This window comes from Vidua macroura, chromosome 4 (genome assembly GCF_024509145.1).
Source record: "Vidua macroura isolate BioBank_ID:100142 chromosome 4, ASM2450914v1, whole genome shotgun sequence".
Taxonomy (NCBI): domain Eukaryota; kingdom Metazoa; phylum Chordata; class Aves; order Passeriformes; family Viduidae; genus Vidua; species Vidua macroura.
This window is the reverse complement of record NC_071574.1, coordinates 73,774,357-73,793,532: the sequence shown is the minus strand read 5'-3', so window position 1 is coordinate 73,793,532 and position 19,176 is coordinate 73,774,357. Positions and strand designations below refer to the sequence as shown.

At 51.0% G+C, this 19,176-nt stretch overlaps 1 protein-coding gene across 4 annotated transcripts in view; it reads right to left on the bottom strand.

The window, feature by feature from the left end:
- Nucleotides 1-6,355: 6,355 nt before the first annotated feature.
- Nucleotides 6,356-19,176, bottom strand: part of LOC128806944 (GDNF family receptor alpha-4) — a 70,727-nt gene continuing 57,906 nt past the window's right edge. For 2 of the 4 annotated variants that reach the window (XM_053976843.1, XM_053976846.1), the window contains exons 4-8: nt 16,526-16,871; nt 13,176-13,285; nt 11,531-11,665; nt 11,155-11,312; nt 6,356-8,800 (exon numbers count right to left, since the gene is read on the bottom strand). In XM_053976843.1, coding sequence (XP_053832818.1) covers nt 8,654-8,800; nt 11,155-11,312; nt 11,531-11,665; nt 13,176-13,285; nt 16,526-16,871 — 896 coding nt within the window. In that variant the 3' untranslated portion in view covers nt 6,356-8,653. Of the gene's footprint in view, nt 8,801-10,575; nt 10,702-10,975; nt 11,056-11,154; nt 11,313-11,530; nt 11,666-13,175; nt 13,286-16,525; nt 16,872-19,176 lie in introns of those variants that run through there. The other 2 variants (XM_053976845.1, XM_053976844.1) reach the window with 2 other exon arrangements.

Below are 19,176 nucleotides of genomic sequence, written 5' to 3'. Positions count from 1 at the left end.
GGTTTTAGAGCTGCTTTAAATTTATTTTGGACAGCAGGAAAAACCACAGAGAGCTGGAGCCATTTTTCATCCCTGCTCTGATTTTTCTTGTGTTGTAGCAAAGAAAAGGGGTTGGAAGGGAAGAGAGCATGGAGGTTTTCCAAGGCTTTGTGTCCAGCCAGGATGATGGTCTTTGTTATCAGCTGTCATTAATGAATAGTTTTGGTAAGGAGCTAGAGAGGAATTTGCAGTCCAGCTTTTCTTTCCACAAACCTTAAATATCAACCACCCACAGCAAGAAAGGACTTTAAGTCTTTTTTAAAACTAATTTAACTCACCCAGAAATCCTGGAGTGGAGGCTGAGTGGTGTTTCTTCCACCCAGGAAAAGGTGGGGTTTGGGGCAGCTCTTGGGTAGTTCCACATGGCTGATTGGTGATAAATCATCTACAACACGGCAGAAACACCAACATTTCCTTTTTTCCCCATTGATGGGAAGAGAGGAGGAAGAGAGGTTTGCAAAAGAGCCAGAGTTCCATAGCCAATTGCCATTTGGGAAAAAAGAATGAGCAGATACTTTAATTTCTCCCTGGGGTTTTGGTTTCTGAACTAATCAAGCAGCAAAGCAGGGGTTGCAGGGGCAGAGTGGTACCACTGAGATCTTGCCAAAGGCATAAGGTGGGGGGAGATTTTCTAATGAGGTGACAGCACCTGCTGATGATTTTTCTGGCTGCTGGACCCAGGTGTCAGCATCACTGGAGGTGGGCTGAGCTCCTCACGTTGCCCATTGCTGGGTGGCTGGGAACAGCAACACATCCCCAGACTGTGTCAGAGTCCCAACGCCCTTGGCCTCGGGATTTTGGGACATCATTGTCACCCTATGGAAGCTCTGAGGTAAGGAACATGATTTCCTACAGGCACCTCTTCTCCTTGGTGATTCCTGAGACTCAGTGACAAGCTTGGGATTTGGGATCTGCACTAGAGATGTCTCAGAAAAGATGAATTTTCCCCACAAACAAAGAACAAGATCTCAGGGCTCAAACTGCATTGAAATGGGATGTTTTTCATTGGCATGTAGGGTTGGGAGAAGGGGGAATGGCTTCCAACTGCCAGAGGGCAGGGATGGATGGGATATTGGGAATAAATTCTTGCCTGTGAGGGTGTGAGGCCCTGGCACAGGGTGCCCAGAGCAGCTGTGGCTGCCCCTGGATCCCTGGCAGTGCCCAAGGCCAGGTTGAACACTGGGGCTTGGAGCACCTGGGACAGTGGGAGGTGTCCCTGCCCATGGCAGGGGGTAGAATTAGAGAGTCTTCACAGCCCCTTCCAACTCAAACTATTCCATGATTCTGTGATCAGCTGCAGGATCAGGCCCTACCTTTCCCCTCTTCTCTGTGTTCCTGGGCCACATGCATCACTCAGAAACTACATCTGCAGGGAATTTAACCAAAAAAAACACTGACTGGGCCACTCTGGCTCTGCCAAGAAGGACAGCACCTTTCCCCTCTTTGTTTCCCTGCTGCTGACAAGAAGCACAGGTGCAGCTCCACGAGCCTGTAAGGGCAGGGGCTGTTTCTGATCTCCCCCCATCCATGGTGACCAGCAATGCCATGGGAGGATGGGATTTAATCTCTCCTGGTCCTCATGCTGATCCCTGAGTTCAGTTTGGAAGCAGAAATTCAGTGGGTAGGTCTGGATTGTGGTGGCTGACCATGAATGGGGCTGGGGAATTGGAGCAGAGCACGGACATATCTGGGGTCTCCATCCATCCATCCATCCATCCATCCATCCATCCATCCATCCATCCATCCATCCATCCATCCCACCTGCAGTTTGCTGGCTGTTCTATCAGCTCTGCTTTCCAGACTGCAGCCACAATGTGCCTCCAACAGAGTGACTGGCAGGATTTCCATTGACATGTTCCCTGGGATCCTTGCTCCCACCAGAAATCATTTCCACTTCCCCTTAGAAAAAACCGCCACAAAATGTCTTGAACATTTTTCATGTCAGAGCTAATTCTGCAGCTTTTCCCTTTGGCAAACATCCACTATTTTTGCAGAAATTCAGTGTTTTAGTAACCGAAGCAAAACGTCTCCATCCCTATCAGCATTTTAGCACTGTTTGCTTGGAGATAACGTGTGCTAAATTGTTGTTTCTGATTTCAACATCCCCTTGCAGCAGTTGAACATCAGCTGCAGGATTTAACTTGTGCTGTGATGGGGACTGTGGGTCCTCTCTGCAGGTCTCTCCTTCCAGCCTGCCGTGCTGTCCCAGGCTCTGGTGTGCCAGGGAATCATGGAATGGTTTGGGCTGGAAGGGACTTTAAACACCATCTGGTCCAAGCCCCCGCCATGGGCAGGGACACCTTCCACTAGACCAGGCTGCTCCAAGCTCTGTCCATCCTGTCCTGGGGGCTACACAGGTGAGGTAAGAAAAGGTAAGACCTTTTCTCTGGGAATGTGGAAAGATCACTTCCTGTGCTCTTTCCTCAGTGTTCAATGTCTGTGGCTGTAGGAGGGAGTGGGGCTCAGATCTTTTGTGGGCACAGCCAGCACCCCCAAAAACATACCCAGAGACAGGGCAGAACTGAGGGTCAGCCAAAGCTTCTTCCAGCTATTAGTCCTTCTCCTGCTCCAGAATCTCCTCACCCTAAATTTAGGATGATTTGCAGGCTTTCTGGGAGCCAGTTGCTCCATCCCAGAGCAGGGCTGCTGCAGCCAGCCCCTGAGCTGAGCCCCAGGTGCTGTCCCTGTGCAGAGCCTGGGGGAGTCCCATTGGGAGTCCTGAGAGCTCCTTGAATGCCAGGACCCCTGAGCCCCCTGCAGCTCCTTCTCCCCCTCACTGTGTGGCCCTGGACTGGCCCCACCAGTTTTGGGTGCTGACCTTGATCGAGCAGCTTCTTGCCAAGAGCCAGGGAAAATCCCTCAGACCTGCAAGGCTGAACCTGTTTCAGGTTCAGCTGGCTGGGACCTTCACAGGAATTGTCCTGAGTCAGCAAAACCCAGCCTGGGTGCTGTGGGGAGGGAAAAGGCTTTGAGGAGAGTCTAAGTCCTTCCCTAACCCTCAGGTTCTGCTCCTCGTCCGCATCCTCAGCTGCTCCATGCACACATGGAGGCAAATATGTTTTCCGAGAGGAAAAAATACAACATTTATGTGTTCAACCTAGAACTCACTTTATGAACTGACTTGAATTTTACTCATTATTTTAATATAAATTTTATGTACATTTATTTTCAATTTTTTCCCCCTACCCAGAATTGGCAAGAAAACATTATATTTACCTCTAATCAATTTTCTTGTGATTTTTTTTTTTAAGTTGCCAAAAATAGCTCATGGATGCTCCTGGCATGAACAGAAGACTTCCTGGCTGGCATGAACCACCACCCTCCCTTCTCCTTCATCTCCCTTCCTCCTGTGCCCAGCACAGGGTTCAGCACCAGCCCTTCCCAGTTATTTCCACTCCATGGGTCACTGGTGACATCCTGGCACCAGTGGCTCCACAGGCCCTTAATTGCAGGTCCAATTATTCCCATCCCTGCTATATCTTGTAGTGCCTCCCTCCTCCTGTGCTGGCACCAGCTTTGAGCCAAACCTGCCCCAAATTTCTCCCAAACCTTCGCATGTTTCACCCCCACAGGCCACACAAACAGCCCCAGGACTTGTGTGGGGGCTTGTGTCTCCTTCCCTGCTGACACTGGTGTCTCTCTATCTCAGCAGAGCTGGTTTTCACCTGTCACCCCTCCCTGCTGGGAGACATGGGATTGGAGCTGGGCTTGGGGCTGGGTTTGGAGCTGAGTTTGGAGCTGGTTTTGGGGCTGGGTTTGGGGCTGAGAGGAGCTGAGTTTGGAGCTGGTTTTGGGGCTGGGTTTGGAGCTGAGTTTGGAGCTGGTTTTGGGGCTGGGTTTGGAGCTGAGTTTGGAGCTGGTTTTGGGGCTGGGTTTGGGGCTGGGTTTGGGGCTGAGAGGAGCCCTCAGGGTTGTCTGCAGCTCCTCTCGAGGGCAGCTCCGGTCTTTGCTCCCTGGGACCAGGGACAAGACCTGAGTGAACAACAGGAGCTGGGCCAGGGCAGGTCAGGCTGGATAAAAGGAAAGATCCTTCCCCCAGAGGGTGCTGGCACTGCCCAGGCTCCCCAGGGAATGGGCACGGCCCCGAGGCTGCCAGAGCTCCAGGAGCCTTTGGACAGCGCTGCCAGGGATGGCCAGGGTGGGATTTTGGGGGTCTGTGCAGGGCCTGGGGCTGGATTTGATGATCTCTGTGGGTCCTTTCCAGCTGAGGATATTCTAGGATTCCATAATTCCAGCCAAGCATGGCTCACCTGAGCCCCACCACTCTCCAACCCCCAGAGAACATCCCCAGCTTCTTCCAGCTGCCCTTCGAGCACAGGAGCAGAGCTCAGCACCATCCAGGACGTGCTGACAGGGACAAGCTGGCATGGCAGGCAGGAGCGAGGGTCAGGAAAATGCGTGTGTGCTTTATTCATGGATATGTTTGAATATTGACATGTACAGAAAAGGTAAGTACAAGTTTGACCCCCAGTTTGGGCTGGCACCCACCACCCTCCCCCTTGAGCAGGGGCACACATGGGGTTCCTGCTCCAGCACCATCTCCCAGCCCCCGGGTCTCCCTCCCAACTCCTGCTCCCACCTGGACAATGCTGGACATGACGTGACATGACAGGGTATAAGTACATACACAATATTTCACAGGCTCTCAGGGCTGCCAGCCACTGGGAATTAGTGCTGTGCAGCCAGAAATATAGAGTTCAGTGGCTACAGAAAGTGTGGCTGGTTTCTTTAACTGTGTTTTTTTTTCCTTTCTTTTTCCCATGATTCTTCTTTGTGCTTATGGAAGTTGTCAGGAATGGAGTGATTCCTAAAAAAAAATTGTCTCCTTTCTGTCTCTTGGCTCACTCTGTCTTTTGCCTTTGCAAGCATGCTGCTATGACTTCTGTGGTTAATCAAGAGACTTAAAAATGAAGATCCATGGTTCACTTCACAGAATTCAGCAGAGATGGAATTTCATCCAAAAAAAATTACTGATTTTTTCACAAGGAAAAAGCAGTGGTCTGTGCACACATGTTGGTGGGTGGGAGGAGAGTAATCATGTTTGCTTCCTCCGAAAGAAAGGTTCGAAAGTCATCATTTTTTGCAAAATTTGATTCATGAAAAGGCTTGGAGGGAGAATCAACATTAAATATTGGTGAAAAGAGTAAAATAATCAGAACAAAGCCATGAAAGTTTTGGGATTTTTTTTTTTTTTTGTTAATTCCAACTCCCCAGCTCTTTCCTGCTGGTGAGAGGCTCCTTGCCCTGTGCCTTCATTCATTTCATCCCAAAGCATGTCGTGAACCCAAGGAACCCCCAGGAGGGCAGGACCTGGCCTGGGACAGGCCTTGGAGGACAGGACATGGGAACTGAGGATCTGGTTGGGCTCTGATGCGTGAGACAACTAACATCTGCAGAGCCTTTAAAGCAAGACAGCCCTGGAGGTGTCCAAGGCCAGGCTGGATTGGGCTTGGGAAGCCTGGTCTAACGGGAGCGTCCCTGCTCATGGCAGGGGGCTGGAACAAGATGAGCTGTGAGGTCCCACCTGACTCATTTCATGATCCCATTATAATAATCCAGGGAGATGATGATGTCTCACTGAAAATCTTTAAAGTAGGTGCTGATGTGGGACATGGTGCTGGGATGAGGTAACCTCTGGAGGTCTCCTCCATCCCATCCAGTCCTTGAGAAGGATTCTCCACACCTCTTTTTACAGCATACCAGTCTGAAGGGAGAGGTGAGGTGGGGCCACCAGGCATCCTGACCACCCAGAAAAACTCCTTCTCTGCTGAATGAGAAAGAAATGGCAAAGTGGCACTTCAACATCACTGACAACTGACATATGAGAGACAGGAGTGGGTGCTCCTGGAAAGCAGCTGACACTTGTATCCCCACCCTGTGCAGACACTCTCAGCCTGTGCACGACTGACAGCTGGTGGAGACTGCTTTGATGGGGCCAGATGTGTGAAAAGCAGAGCATAACTACAGGAAAGGAAAGGGAAAGGAAAGGAAAGGAAAGGAAAGGAAAGGAAAGGAAAGAAAGGAAAGGAAAGTGAAAGGAAAGGAAAGGAAAGGAAAGGAAAGGAAAAGGAAAGGAAGGAAGGAAAGGAAAGGAAAGGGAAAGGAAAGGAAAGGAAGGAAAGGAAAGGGAAAGGAAAGGAAGAGAAAGGAAAGGAAAGGAAAGGAAAGAAAGGAAAGGAAAGAGGAAAGGAAAGGAAAGGAAAGGAAAGGAAAGGAAAGGAAAGGAAAGGAAAGGAAAGGAAAGGAAAAGGAAAGGAAAGGAAAGGAAAGGAAAGGAAAGGAAAGGAGGAAAGGAAAGGAAAAGAAAAGGAAAGGAAAGGAAAGGGAAAGGGAAAGGAGGAAAGGATGCAATTCCCAGCATGACCTCGTGGTGTTGAGGTAGTTCCTTGCCTTTGAAGGGCTGAGCAGTCAGGGTTTCATTGCTCTCCACCTGTAGCTTTGCGTCGCTTGGTCTCTCAGGACACTGCTGTCCTGGGGAGATGTTCACAGCAGCTCTGTGCACGTGTGAGGTCACTTTGAAAGGGCTTTCTTGCCTGCAGCTCTCCCTCCTGGTCTGCTTGCCTGATTGGAGTGAGCCCCTTGGCCCACCAAGTTCTCACATACAGCTTTTAGCCCAGGGTGTGACTTGTCACCCTGCACACAAGCCTTGGAACTCGGTGTGTTCCTTTGCACAGCTTGGATCAGGAAACCCGGGTGCTACAGCCCTGAGGCCCTCAAGGAGCAGCACTTTGGACAGGATGCAGCAGGAGGATTTCTGTTCATGTCAGACACATCCACAGGTGTTCAGCTGAAAACCAGAGTGCTTTCTTGTTAGAACAAAAGCCAAGGAAGTTGCTGCAGTTTCTCAGAAAATCTGAAGCAATAAACAATGGGAGAGGTTTTGCAGGAAATGGGAATAAAAAGCAATGGACTTTGCTGTGTCTGATGCTTCCTAAGCCCTTCCATGCATTCAAATGCCAAGGAATTAATGATATTTATTGGAGGAGCACAAACCAAGGAATAAATGGACTCCTGCAAAGGTCAGGCCTAAATACACTCAGGGGGATTTCTGGGGATATTGCTCTTCCTCCCATGGCACTCAGCCTGGGTAAGCATTTATCCTGGGAAACCTTCTCACTCTTACCCTTACCAATCTTCCTTCCTGGCTTTAGTAAAGGGGTTCAGCCCCCCAGGAGGGCACTGGGACTCCTCAGCTCTCCTCCTCGAGGAAAGGACCCTGGGAGGCTCAGGTAGTCCAGGGTCACACACCTGCCTCCCTGTGCTCCAAGACACTGGAGACACATTGATCCTCACTTTCCTCCTCTGGGCTCTGGCTGTGGCTAGGAAGAAAGGGTCACTTCAGCAGCCCTTGCTTAAATGACATCCTCACTTAAAAAGCAGGAACTGGCCAGAGGCAAAGCCCTTGACCTGTTCACCTGGAACACAGGTGGTTGCCTCTGTCAGTTTTTCAAGGAGGGGAAATTGTAGCAATCCAGTTCCTACCCATGGTATAATTCATGATGTGGCCTATCTTGGCTGGGTATTTCTGTCTTCAGGGTGGTTTCTAGCAAACGTCTCCTACCCTATCTCTTCCCAGGAAATGAACAAAATACTTTGGCTGGAGACCCTGTGCCTATGAGACCAGTGGATGAACAGGTAGCAGGTGAGAGTGGGATGTGTTGGGCTCATGTCAAAACCCTGCCCATGGGCTCACACACTGGCCCCTGATTGGAGAAAGGGTAGCCTGGAGTGTGGACAATATTGGCCTCTGGTTGTTTGAATGTGACAAAAATGCCCCAAAACACTGAACAGGACCAGTGGATAGAGATGTTTGGGTTGGGACACAAAAAATTCAGCCGTAAACAAAATGCAACACACGTGTTTCTTCCTGAACACCATCAATACAGGACACAGGTTTCCCTAAGAAGGAGGGCCTGGGGGGAGGTGACAGCTGGGATGTGGATGCTGGTTGCACTCTGGCCATGGTTTTGAGAGGGTGGATAATCCCTGCCAGCCAGTTCAGAGTGTGGTTACTTGGTCCTCCCCAGAGGTGCTTCAAGTTCCTCTCCAGTGAACAAAACCAACCACCTTCCCACCAGTTTTCTGGTTTCTTCAGTCTGAAGGAACCAGGTGTGTTGTCCTTCAGGTCCTGAGCAACCGTGCAGACAGTCTGGACTCCACGTGTCCTGTCAAGAGCCCCTCAATGTGGGCTTCAGGAAACCTCCTGACAGGTCATCCAGTCACCCATCCATCAAAAGTCTTTCCCCTCTTGGCTGGGGCAGGAAGAAGCATTTCCTTTACAGCTCTCATTTCTTGGATCAACTCTCTCCATCTTTTCCAAGGGAATTGTCCATGGCTTCAGCCCTATCCATAGAGAGCTGGAGAAACAACAACCAAGCTGTGGTGTGGAAAGGTGGCCAGGACCAAGAATGAGCTGGTTGTCAACAATGCAGATCATATAAAATCAAATAAACTGGCAGACAGATGAGGAGGAGGAAGGGATGCCCAAACACTCACCTTGCCTTCCCTTCCCCTCCCTTCTCCCTGCTCTCCTCCTGAAAAAGTTACTGGTCTGGTTGTTCAGTAAAGAAACCAACACAAATCGAGTCTCTGCCTGGTGTGTGCCAGCCCTGCCTCACATCACAGGGAGGCTCAGCACAGCAGGGGCGAGGAGAAAGCACATCTGCAGCAGAGAGGCCGCCCAGCAGGGAGGGGCTGCTGGGCTGGAGGTCCCTGAGGACAAACGAGTGGAGCCACGCAGGAGCCTCTCCTCTCCAGCCGCCTGAAAGAGAAAGGAGACAGCGTGGGGTGGGAGCTGTGGCTGATCATGGAATCGTGAAATGGTTTATGTTGGAAGGGACCTTAAAGACCTTCCAATTCCAACCCCCTGCCATGGGCAGGGACACCTTCCACTATCCTAGGTTGCCCCAAGCCCTGTCTAACCTGGCCTGGAACAGCTTCCCAGGGCAGCCACAGCTCCTCTGGGCACCCTGTGCTAGGACCTTCCCACCCTCACAGCCAAGAATTTAGTCCCAATATCCCATCTAACCCGGCCCTTTGGCAGTGGGAAGCCATTCCCCTTGTCCTAGCATTCCAGCCCTTGTCCCCAGTCCCTCTCCAGCTCTCTTGGAGCCCCTTCAGGCACTGGAAGGCTACAATTAGGTCACCCTGAAGCTTCCCTTTTCCAGGATGAACAATTCCAATTCTCTATTTTTCCTCATAGGAGAGGGACTCCATCTCTCTAACCAAACTGGTGCCCCTCCTTGGTGCCTCAGAGGATTTGGGGCTCAGGGGCTGTGCAGCCCCAAGTGTGTGCATGTGCAGAGGGGGCCAGGGCTGATTTCAGCACCCAAACTCCGGTCTGAGGTCAGTGCAGCTCTTCAGGAGGTGTTGGTGAAGGTGGTGTCACAGCAGCAGAGTCATTTGTGGGCACAGCACTTGTTTGGGCACTGGCTGGAGGTGTCTGTGTGAGGTGGGTGCCTGGATGCCCTCTCAGGTCAGTGGCCATCCATGTATCTTATGGAGCCACTGCTGGCCAGTGGCTTGACCAGGTGACCTTAAAGGTGGGTGTGGAATATACCTCCATGGTGCTGGGACACATTTCAGCAGCTTTCCCCCTCAGGTCCAGAGGTGCCAGCCTCATTAAACGTTGAACAGGATCTGTGTTTGAAGCTGAGTCCAAAGCCAAGACCCAAATCTCTGGTTTCCAGCAGGGACCATGCTCCAGCAGCACTCACACCTCAGAGGAGGGATGTGCTCTGCCACGAGGAGGCTGGAGATGTGGCAGGGCCATCCTCTACTGCAGCTGCTTTTTCCAGCTTCCCACTTGCTGTTGGGAATACTGTCCTGGTCAGAGAGTTCACAGCTTCTCCTTCACTTCCAGGATGAAGTTCTCAGTGCTAGGTCTGGACCTGAGGCCACTACTTGGATTTCTCTAAGATCTGGGGATCACCAGCTGGAGGGAAGCCCTCCAGATCTGTTGGGTGCCAAGCTTATGGCCTGGTGAAGGTGTCCCTACACCCTTCAACAGTGCCACCAGTGGCCTGGAGAGCAGTGAGGGACCCTGAGGCCACTTTTCTCCACCTCCCAGCCTGCTGCTCTGTGAAAACAGGGTGGAGAGAGGTGAATCGGGTGTTTTCCCAGCAAAAAACAGTGGTAAGCCTTAAAATAACCCATAGTTGGAAGCTCTGAAGGTATCAGTCAGCCCAGTGCAAAGCCCACGCTCAGTCCTTGGAGTCTAGTTAAAACTGACAGCTTCTGTAATCTGAACATTCAGCAAATCAGGGTCACTGTTAATTATTCAATAGGAAAATAATTGAATCTGAAAATTACTCTGGTGTGGCAAGTCAAGGTCATTTTGTTTTATTTAAAAATAAAATATTTAATGCCTATCACAGCCATCATCAGTAAATGAACATGTTATTTGTTTGAAAATAATTTCAATTTAGTATTATTTTGATAGTAATAATTTACTGATTAAAAGAACCTTTCCTTTCAAAATTTCCAATGCTTAGCAAACCTTAAACCTCTGCATTATGACCTCTAGAATCCTCATCTAACAAGGGTGGAACTTGTGTCCTGGGAAGTTGAAATGCTTGTCTGAAGCTGAACTGATGCTCTGAAGGATGGTGAGGAGCCAAGCCAGTGGTCCTGGGTGAAAACCCCATGGATTTACCAGTATTTCTAAATGAAACATATCTCTAAATAGGAAGGGAGGGGAGGGGAAGGGAAGGGAAGGGAAGGGAAGGGAAGGGAAGGGAAGGGAAGGGAAGGGAAGGGAAGGGAAGGGAAGGGAAGGGAAGGGAAGGGAAGGGAAGGGAAGGGAAGGGAAGGGAAGGGAAGGGAAGGGAAGGGAAGGGAAGGGAAGGGAAGGGAAGGGAAGGGAAGGGAAGGGAAGGGAAGGGAAGGGAAGGGAAGGGAAGGGAAGGGAAGGGAAGGAAAGGGAAGGGAAGGGAAGGGAAGGGAAGGGAAGGGAAGGGAAGGGAAGGGAGATCAGGCCTCCAGGAGGTGGAGGGTAGGTTGGATGCCTGCATGAGACTGAAATGACAAAAGTGGAAGAAGGAGTTGAGGTGAGGAGGCTACAGGAGGCACAGACACGGCTGATCATCTCTCCCGGCCAGGCCTGCCCTCTCCTACCTTGGTGGGCTGGAGGTGCTCCAAGCTGTTCTCTCTGAGGGTCGCCACAGCTCTGTTGGCATTTCTCTCCTGCTTGTACATCTGTGTGGTGGGGGGGACGGACGGGGCCACGGCTGTGTTCAGGTGAGTCCCATTGCCAAAGGCCTGAATGGCGTTTTCTTGGTGTGGGGAAGATGGAGAAAAGGGTTGTCAGGGCAGGGGGATGCCTCCTTTTCCCAGCCTCTTTCTCTGAATCGCCCAAATGGATGCCTGAGGCTCTTCAGAGCTCCTTTGTTGGTAATACATGGAGCTGGACAGCTACAGACCCTAGAGCACCACGGCATCTCCACGTCCCCAGCCACAAGAAGCTTCCCCAGTGTGCAGCAGTGCCACTTACGGAGACAGACGTTGTTGGTGAAGAGGTGCAGGAAGCTCTCGCACTCGTCCTGCCGGTTCCCGCTGGCGTTGCAGGTGCACCAGGGGGCGATGCTGGAGGTTGAGTTGTCGATGTAGTTGGGGGTGATGGGGCTGCCTGCCGGGACCGACGGACAAGTGTTACTGCAGGGCAGGAACTCCGGGAAGGGTCAGTGACATCCCCTCGTGCTGCTGTCCTGGCTTACTCTGCCTCAGCCAAGCCCCTCCATGACAGCAGCAAAACCCTTCAAGTGCTGATGTCATGGGTCTGGTTTGCTCCCAGGGAAGAGAAGAGGAGCAGTCACAACCCTTTTGGTCACATCACCATCAACAAAGCCTTCAGTCAATTAAAAAGTGCTATCAGTCCAAGGAATGGGCAGTTTTTGGGAATTCAGGTTTCCTAATAACATTCAGAGAATAATGGAATGGTTTGGGTTGGAAGGCACCTTAAAGCCCATCCAGTCCCACCCCCTGCCATAGCAGGGACACCTTCCACTGTCCCAGGCTGCTCCAAGCCCTGTCCAGCCCAGCCTTGGACACTGCTCTGGGCACCCTGTGCCAGGGCCTCAGCACCCTCACAGCCAAGAATTCCTTCCCAATATCCCATCTGATCCTGCCCTCTGGCAGTGGGAAGCCATTTCCCCTTGTCCTGGCACTCCAGGCTCTTGTCCGAAGTCCCTCTCCAACTCTCTTGGAGCCACTTTAGACCCTGGGGGGAGGCTCTAAGGTCTTCTTGAAGCCTTTTATTCTCCAGGCTGAGCATTCAAAAACTGTATGTGAATGTGTATATAAATGTTTTCATGCTGTCATTGAAAAAGCCAATATCTCAATCTCCAGAATGAAGGATTAAAACGGAATGAAATGTTGGCCCAAAAAATGTCAGTCTGTCTCATCTATCAGGACATACCTGGTCCAAAGGCCACCGGCACTTCTCTTTGGACTCTTGTCTGTGCCTGTGCCAACTGCTGCCAGCTGGGCTCTGCAGCATCTGAAACCCCAATCTGACACCCTTTGAAGTTGGAAAAATGGCAGTGCATGGTGATTTCCAGTGGCATCACTGGTGATGGCATCAGGGAATCCCTGGCAGAGCAGACACCCTGGGACAGCCTGTCTATTTCCACCAGAGAGAGAAGCTCGAATCTTGCAGTAGCCCATGGTTTTTCTCCCTCCACTGCAGCCATCCTGAAGTTACCCCATGCCCATGGCTTTGTCATGTCACTGGAGGGAGAAAGACCAGCATGAGGTTGGATGTGGCTTGGAGCAACTTGGTCTGGTGAAAGGTGTTCCTGCACATGGCAGGGGGTTGGAATGAGATGGGCTTTACAGGTCCCTTCCAACCTAAACCATTCCATGACTCTGTGATGTCCCAGAGAGCTCAGTTCTCCACCTTACTGTCCTCATAGCCAGAGTAAGAGGAGACATTCCCCACCCAGAGGAGACATTTCCCACCCGGAGGAGATGCTTCCCACCCAGGGGAGATGTTTCCCACCCAGAGGAGATGCTTCCCACCCAGGGGAGATGTTTCCCACCCAGAGGAGACATTTCCCACCCAGAGGAGAGGTTTCCCACCCGGAGGAGATGCTTCCCTGCCAGGCTGGGAAGGAGCCCGGCGAGGAGGCCGCCCTCACCGATGATGCCGGTGTAGGCCAGCAGGCAGGCGGCGTAGCTGTCCCTGCGGCAGCCGCTGGCGGCCTGCGGGGACGGCTGGCAGTTGAACTGGAACTCTGCGTAGCGTGACCTGATGGAGCCAGAGCACAAAACGGGACACGTTACCTCGAGTAACTGCAGCAAAAGGGGATGTAACAACACACTCGTGGTGTTCACAGAGGGGAACACGTTTGCAAAATGCTGCCGTAGGTGTTCTTCAAACAGATGTCCTTTTACAATCTCCTGCCGACCACAACAAATCTGGGAGGAGGTTTTGAACAGGTTCTGCAGTCAATGTTTTACAGGCTTCCTCCAGGACTGCAAGGTAAGTCCAGTCTTGGAAGAAATGTTTGCTTTCTTTTGTGTGAGGTTGGTTTTTGAGGGAAGAGCTGTTGTCAGGAAGGAAATCAGTCTATGTTGCTGTTTTCTATCTTTTGGGTAATAACTTTGCCTAAAGACCCCAGCTTTCATTTTTAATCTGATTTGATGAAACAGAGAATTGCTCTGGTCCAGTTTCTGTCTCTAAAGACTCTAAATACAGCTGAGGTCACCTCTGATCAAGAGAAATGTCCAGAGGTTCAGACAGCCAGCAGTCCTACCCATCCTACAGCCATGTCCTACCCATCACCAGGGCTGCTGCCCATCCTCTGCTGCAGATGCCCATTCTCAGGAGGACTCTCTGCAGCACGTGGAGCAGGCAAATCATCTGCCAACCAGTTATCTGCCACAAAACTCTTTAGGCATGAGTCAGCTCTTGGCACATGGTGGTGTTTGGAGTTCGTAGGGTATCTGAGGCATCAACACAAGGTTTTCAGGCAGGACACAGCAACAGCTGGAGATCCAGATCCATCTCAATACTCATTCCGTGGCTAGGCAGGAAGGGATTTCACATGTCATTTGAGCTGCTTCGGAAACTCAAGCAAGCACCAGCACTGACAACACCTGAAGGGAGGGTTCTTTAGGTGACAACCTGCACTGAGCTGAGAATTGAGAACCTCAAATGTTTACCCTGCCTAGGCAATCTCAGAAAAACTGAGCATGTTCTTCCTCCCAGATATCCTCTCTTGTCTGGACACATTGCTCTTGCTCCTGATCAGTGTCAGCATTCCAGCCCGCTTTGCACTTTCCAGCCCACTTCTCCCCTACACCCTTCTTTTTTTCTCATCTTTGTTCCCATATTTGCCCCTTATCAACCCTTTCCTCCTGTAACATGGACAGGCAAAATCTTCTTTCCCAAAACTTGCTGCATTGTTTGGAGATTTAGAGAAAGGAGATAGTGACTGCAGGTTTTATATAATCCATATTAGTAGAACCCACCCCTCTGAGCTGGGGAGTTCAAAGGGCTAGAGCTGTGCAGGAGCTGCAGTGCAGATAGGGTGAGACTTGGAGTGTTTCACTCCCTTTCTTTATGATTTATTCCTGGCTCTCCTTGTGGATTCTGCACTGCTGGCTTTGACCAGGTCACATGTCAACCTCTTGCTCCCTCTGTGTCTCTAGAGGATATTTTATATTATATATTCAGAGACCAAGGGACCAGATAATTAACAGCTGTGCTGCTTGCAGGAAATAGTTTCCAGTCTCCTGGGGAGTAACACTCTCCCCTTTGAACCTCTTCCTCCCCACTGGGCCCTCTTGTCACGTTAGGGACAGGGTGGTACCTGTCCATTTTGGATTCCCTGGGTAGCCAGGGGACAACATCTGAGCAGGGCCTGGTCAGTCCAGGGGCTTTGCATCTTTCAGAGTCTACTTCTGCACAGTTCAGTCCTTCTCCTGCCTCCATGTTTCTGGGGTGCAGAGTGCTGAGGGTATTTGCACTTTCACGCTTCCAAGAGGATGCCACTGCTCTCACCTTCCTTTGTGAAAACACATAATATTTTTATTGTAATTAAAAGATGCTGTGCTGGTAGGGGATGGCTGCTGGAAGTTCAGCTCAGGAAATCCCAAGCCCCACAGCAATTAGAGACTGAGACAATACGGGGAGGTGTGTCCTACACTTGTTCTTGTGCTCTTCCCCAGGTGTCTGCTCAGGGCCCAGCTGCACACAGGGCACTGGGCTGGGGCCCCATGGTGCTCTTACTGCCTTACATCTCTCACTGCCAGCTGGGCTCCACTCCCGAGAGCTCTGTGTGCATTAACCTTCTGGAATATCAAAGGCTTTTTGAGAAACAGGGAGGAGAAAATAGTGCAGATGAAGGAAAAGCACTGAAGGGGCTCTGCTGTCAGTGTGCACATGGGATGGGTCTGTGTGTGTGTGACTGGGGCTGGATGGAAACAGAAGAGCAAACCAGGCTGGCCACAGACTGTGCAGTGGATCTGGAATGACACCAGGACTCAGAGACTTCTGGTGCAATCACCAAAACATAGAATCACAGAATCACAAATTGTTTGGGTTGGAAAAGACCTAAAAATTATCTCATTCCACCCCCTGCCAATGCAGGGACACCTCTCACTGTCCCAGGCTGCTCCAGTCCCAGTGTCCAGCCTGGCCTTGGGCACTGCCAGGGGCAGCCCCAGCTGCTCTGGGCACCCAGCCAGGAATTCCTTCTCAACAGCCCATCTAAATCTACCATCCTTCAGTTTCCAGCCATTCCCCCTTGTCCTGCCACTTCTTGCTCTTGTCCAAGGCTCTCTCCTGCTCTCTTGCTGGATCCTTTTAGCTATTAGAAGTTGCTATAAGGTCTCTCCAACACTCAGCCTCGCAGCAGAAGGATATATTTTTTATGTATGTAGATTATTTTTTCTAATTAAACAAGCAAACAAACAAACATGGTTTTGAGGCCTTCACAAGTGCCTGTGGCTGTCAGGATACCTTGGATGCTCCTTGAGGATGCTCTGAGCTGGGGAAGAGGAACAGCGAAGGAGATGGATTGAAAGTGGCTGTAAGGACCCCTCCCCCATATTCCTGCTTAGCCTGCACCTTCCTGGAACTGTTTCCATAACAGGTCTTTCTCAAGAACCAAAGCCAAAAATCCATAGAAAATGTCTAAAAACCTTCAGCATGATCATGTCACACCTCCTTCTGTCTGTGAACACGCTCTGTAGGACACAGGGACAGGGCCCATGGGCAAGGCCCACCGCGCATGGCCTGTCAGCGGGTTGTGGTGGGACAGGGCCCCCAGGAACACCCCGCGGGCGAGGGCGGCGGCTCAGGGCTGTCACCAGGCCCTGGTCCCAGGGAGGGCTCTCAGGGCTGTCACCAGGCCCTGGTCCCAGGGAGGGCTCTCAGGGCTGTCACCAGGCCCTGGTCCCAGGGAGGGCTCTCAGGGCTGTCACCAGGCCCTGGTCCCAGGGAGGGCTCTCCGTGGGGACCGGCCCTACATGCGAGCATCACCTGCAGACGTAGTTTTCCCGGCAGGAATCCAGAGGCGCCAGGCAGTTGGGCTTGTCCTTGGACTCGTAGGAGCAGGCGGGGACGATGGTCTGGCGCCGGCGCTCGGCGCAGGCCGTGTCCTCGCAGGGGCAGAAGAGCAGCTCGTGGGTGTACTCCGGGGGCACGCGGTCGAAGAACTTGCGCAAGGCCCTGTGGCACTTGGAGCGGTTGCAAGTGTCGGCCCGGGCCAGGCGGCGGATGCAGAGGGAGACGTACTCCGTCCGCAGCCGCTGGCACATCTCATCCACGTTGCAGGCTTTGGCGGCGTCCAGACACCGGTTCACCTGTGTCACCTCGTTCTCAGACCCTGTGGGGTGGTGGGACACGGTGAGGCAGCTCTGCGCTGACCTCCCCACCAGCAGCACCACCCCTGAGGCCTTCATCCCCCCCGCTCCCATCCATGGCCACCCTGTGACACCACACCCACAGCCAGCATGAAGTGCAGGTTTGCTCTGCGTGTCCTGGGAGGACCAAATCCCCTTTCCATCCTCATCTTTTCCCAAGAAGTGCCACAGTCACATACCAGACTTCACCCCTCAGAGCTCACTTCACCAAGCTCGTATATTTAAAAAAATGAATTTTGCTTTAATCTGGGCATCAGGTAACACTTTACTAATGCAGATTAACCAGCCTGAGGCCTGGAAGACAACAGGCATTAGAAAGCGCATCTGCTTATGGCCATGAGTGGATCCATCGAGTGTTGGGACCTCCACTAATGGACCTTCTTGTTTCTGCAAGTTGCTCAAGATCAAAGGCTGTCAGTGGCAAAGCTGGGTCTCTGCTGCATGGGTGGTCTGCACTAATTCCTGGCACCTCAGCCTCACTGCCCTGGACAGGGAGTTTCTCCTGCCTCTGAAAGGTCACGTCTGGCTTTGGCAGCAGCTCTGTTTGCTCCCCCCAGGATCTGCCCAGCTCAGCGAGTTCTGTGTGGGGCGCAGTGTGCCCCATCCAGACCAGTCTGAGCCAGTATCCCCCTGTCCCCAGTAGTGACAGTGACATCACAGGGTGGGATCAGAGGTACCAGCCAGCTTCGTGCTCCTGGGACCTGATGCTGCCTGCACATGAGTGCATGTGGGTCTCTCCCCACAACACCCTTTGCAGCGTCACCCTTCACTTACATCAGCAAAATCACTCTGCATGTCCACCCTCCTAAACAAGAGGAGAAAGAATGTCCCAGTCTGGGTGGGAGAGCAGAGATGTGTTGTGGGATGCAGGGAAGGTGGAGGAAACCTGCAGTAAGGGAAAAGGTCAGAAAATAAAGCAAAAACTGTAGATGGATGAGAAAAACAGTGTCCTCAATGGGAAAGTAGTGATCTCGTGAGTTTATACACCAACAGCCTTCTCTGTAAAAGTAGGGAAAAGGAAGAGGGAAAGGTATTTGTCTAACACTGGATGTAGAGGTGCTTCAAAAGTGGATGGGGGTCTGTTTTATAGAGGGGGAAAATGCTATAGAGTCCCTGGCAGGAGTCAGTGGGAACATCAGACTGTGTCTGATTGAGCAGACAGAACAAGGGTCCTTCAAGCTTGAGAGAGAAAATTAATTTGAAGCTGGTTTTCACCTCTCTGAATTAAAGATCAGCAGCACACCAGAAGGATTTTCTCCCCAGCAGAGAAAGATTTTTCCACTGAGGAAAAATCCCCAGAATCATAAATTTCCAATGCAGAGTCAAGCCCTATCTTTGATTAGGAGTTAGAACCAACCAGTCACTGCTGACAAGTATTAAAACATTGACAGTCTCCCTGAGCCCTTCAGAGCTGGCTGCCCTCCTTTATTTCCCTGATTTTATCAGGTGCTCCTTCTCCCAGCATTTATTTTACCCTTCCTGTTGGCCCCTGCTGCTTACAGTGAACTGGAAGTCAAATGACAAGTTTCTCAGTTATTTTATGATGGGCGAAAGTTTTTAGTGATCCCTTCACTAAATACTTACCTTTAAAACTGCCCAGAGATGAATATTGTCAGAGCATCAGTTTATGCTGGGAAGCTGCCAGCTAACGTGTAGGAAACAGTTACTTGGAAGGGTTTCATTACCCATTCAGCCAATAAATCACAGGGAACATGCTAGGTTTTCTCCTCCTCCCACACAACACCAGCGGATATGCTTTTTAAATCACTGCTACAATTAGAGTGGAGGGATGTGGTTCCATTTGTACAGTTTTAGTAGTGGCCATATATTTTTAATGTAAAATTTAGTTGAATACACCTGTTGGTCACTTGGCCTATGGTTACAGGGGTGTCTTATGTTTCAACATAATTGAAATTTCTTTTTGGTAGATTTGAAAGAGGGTCCTTTGGCAGTGTTGACCATATGACCCTGGACACTGGATAGGCAGAGGGCAACAGGTCATAAGTTATGTAATAGAAGATATTGATTAGTATTAATAAGGACAAAAAGGCTAACAAATTTTGTGTCCCTAAGTGGATGCCAAGTCCTCTGAAGAATCCCTGCTGCTCTTGGCCCATTTGCTTTGCTGCACAACCTATTTCAATTTGCTTTAAAAACCTGAGACTGTGTTAACCATGCATAAAAATCCCCATCCCTTGATTTGCCTGTGCTCTGAAGCTTTCTGGGACTCAGCAGAAGGGGAAGAACTCCAGTAAAGAAAACCATGAC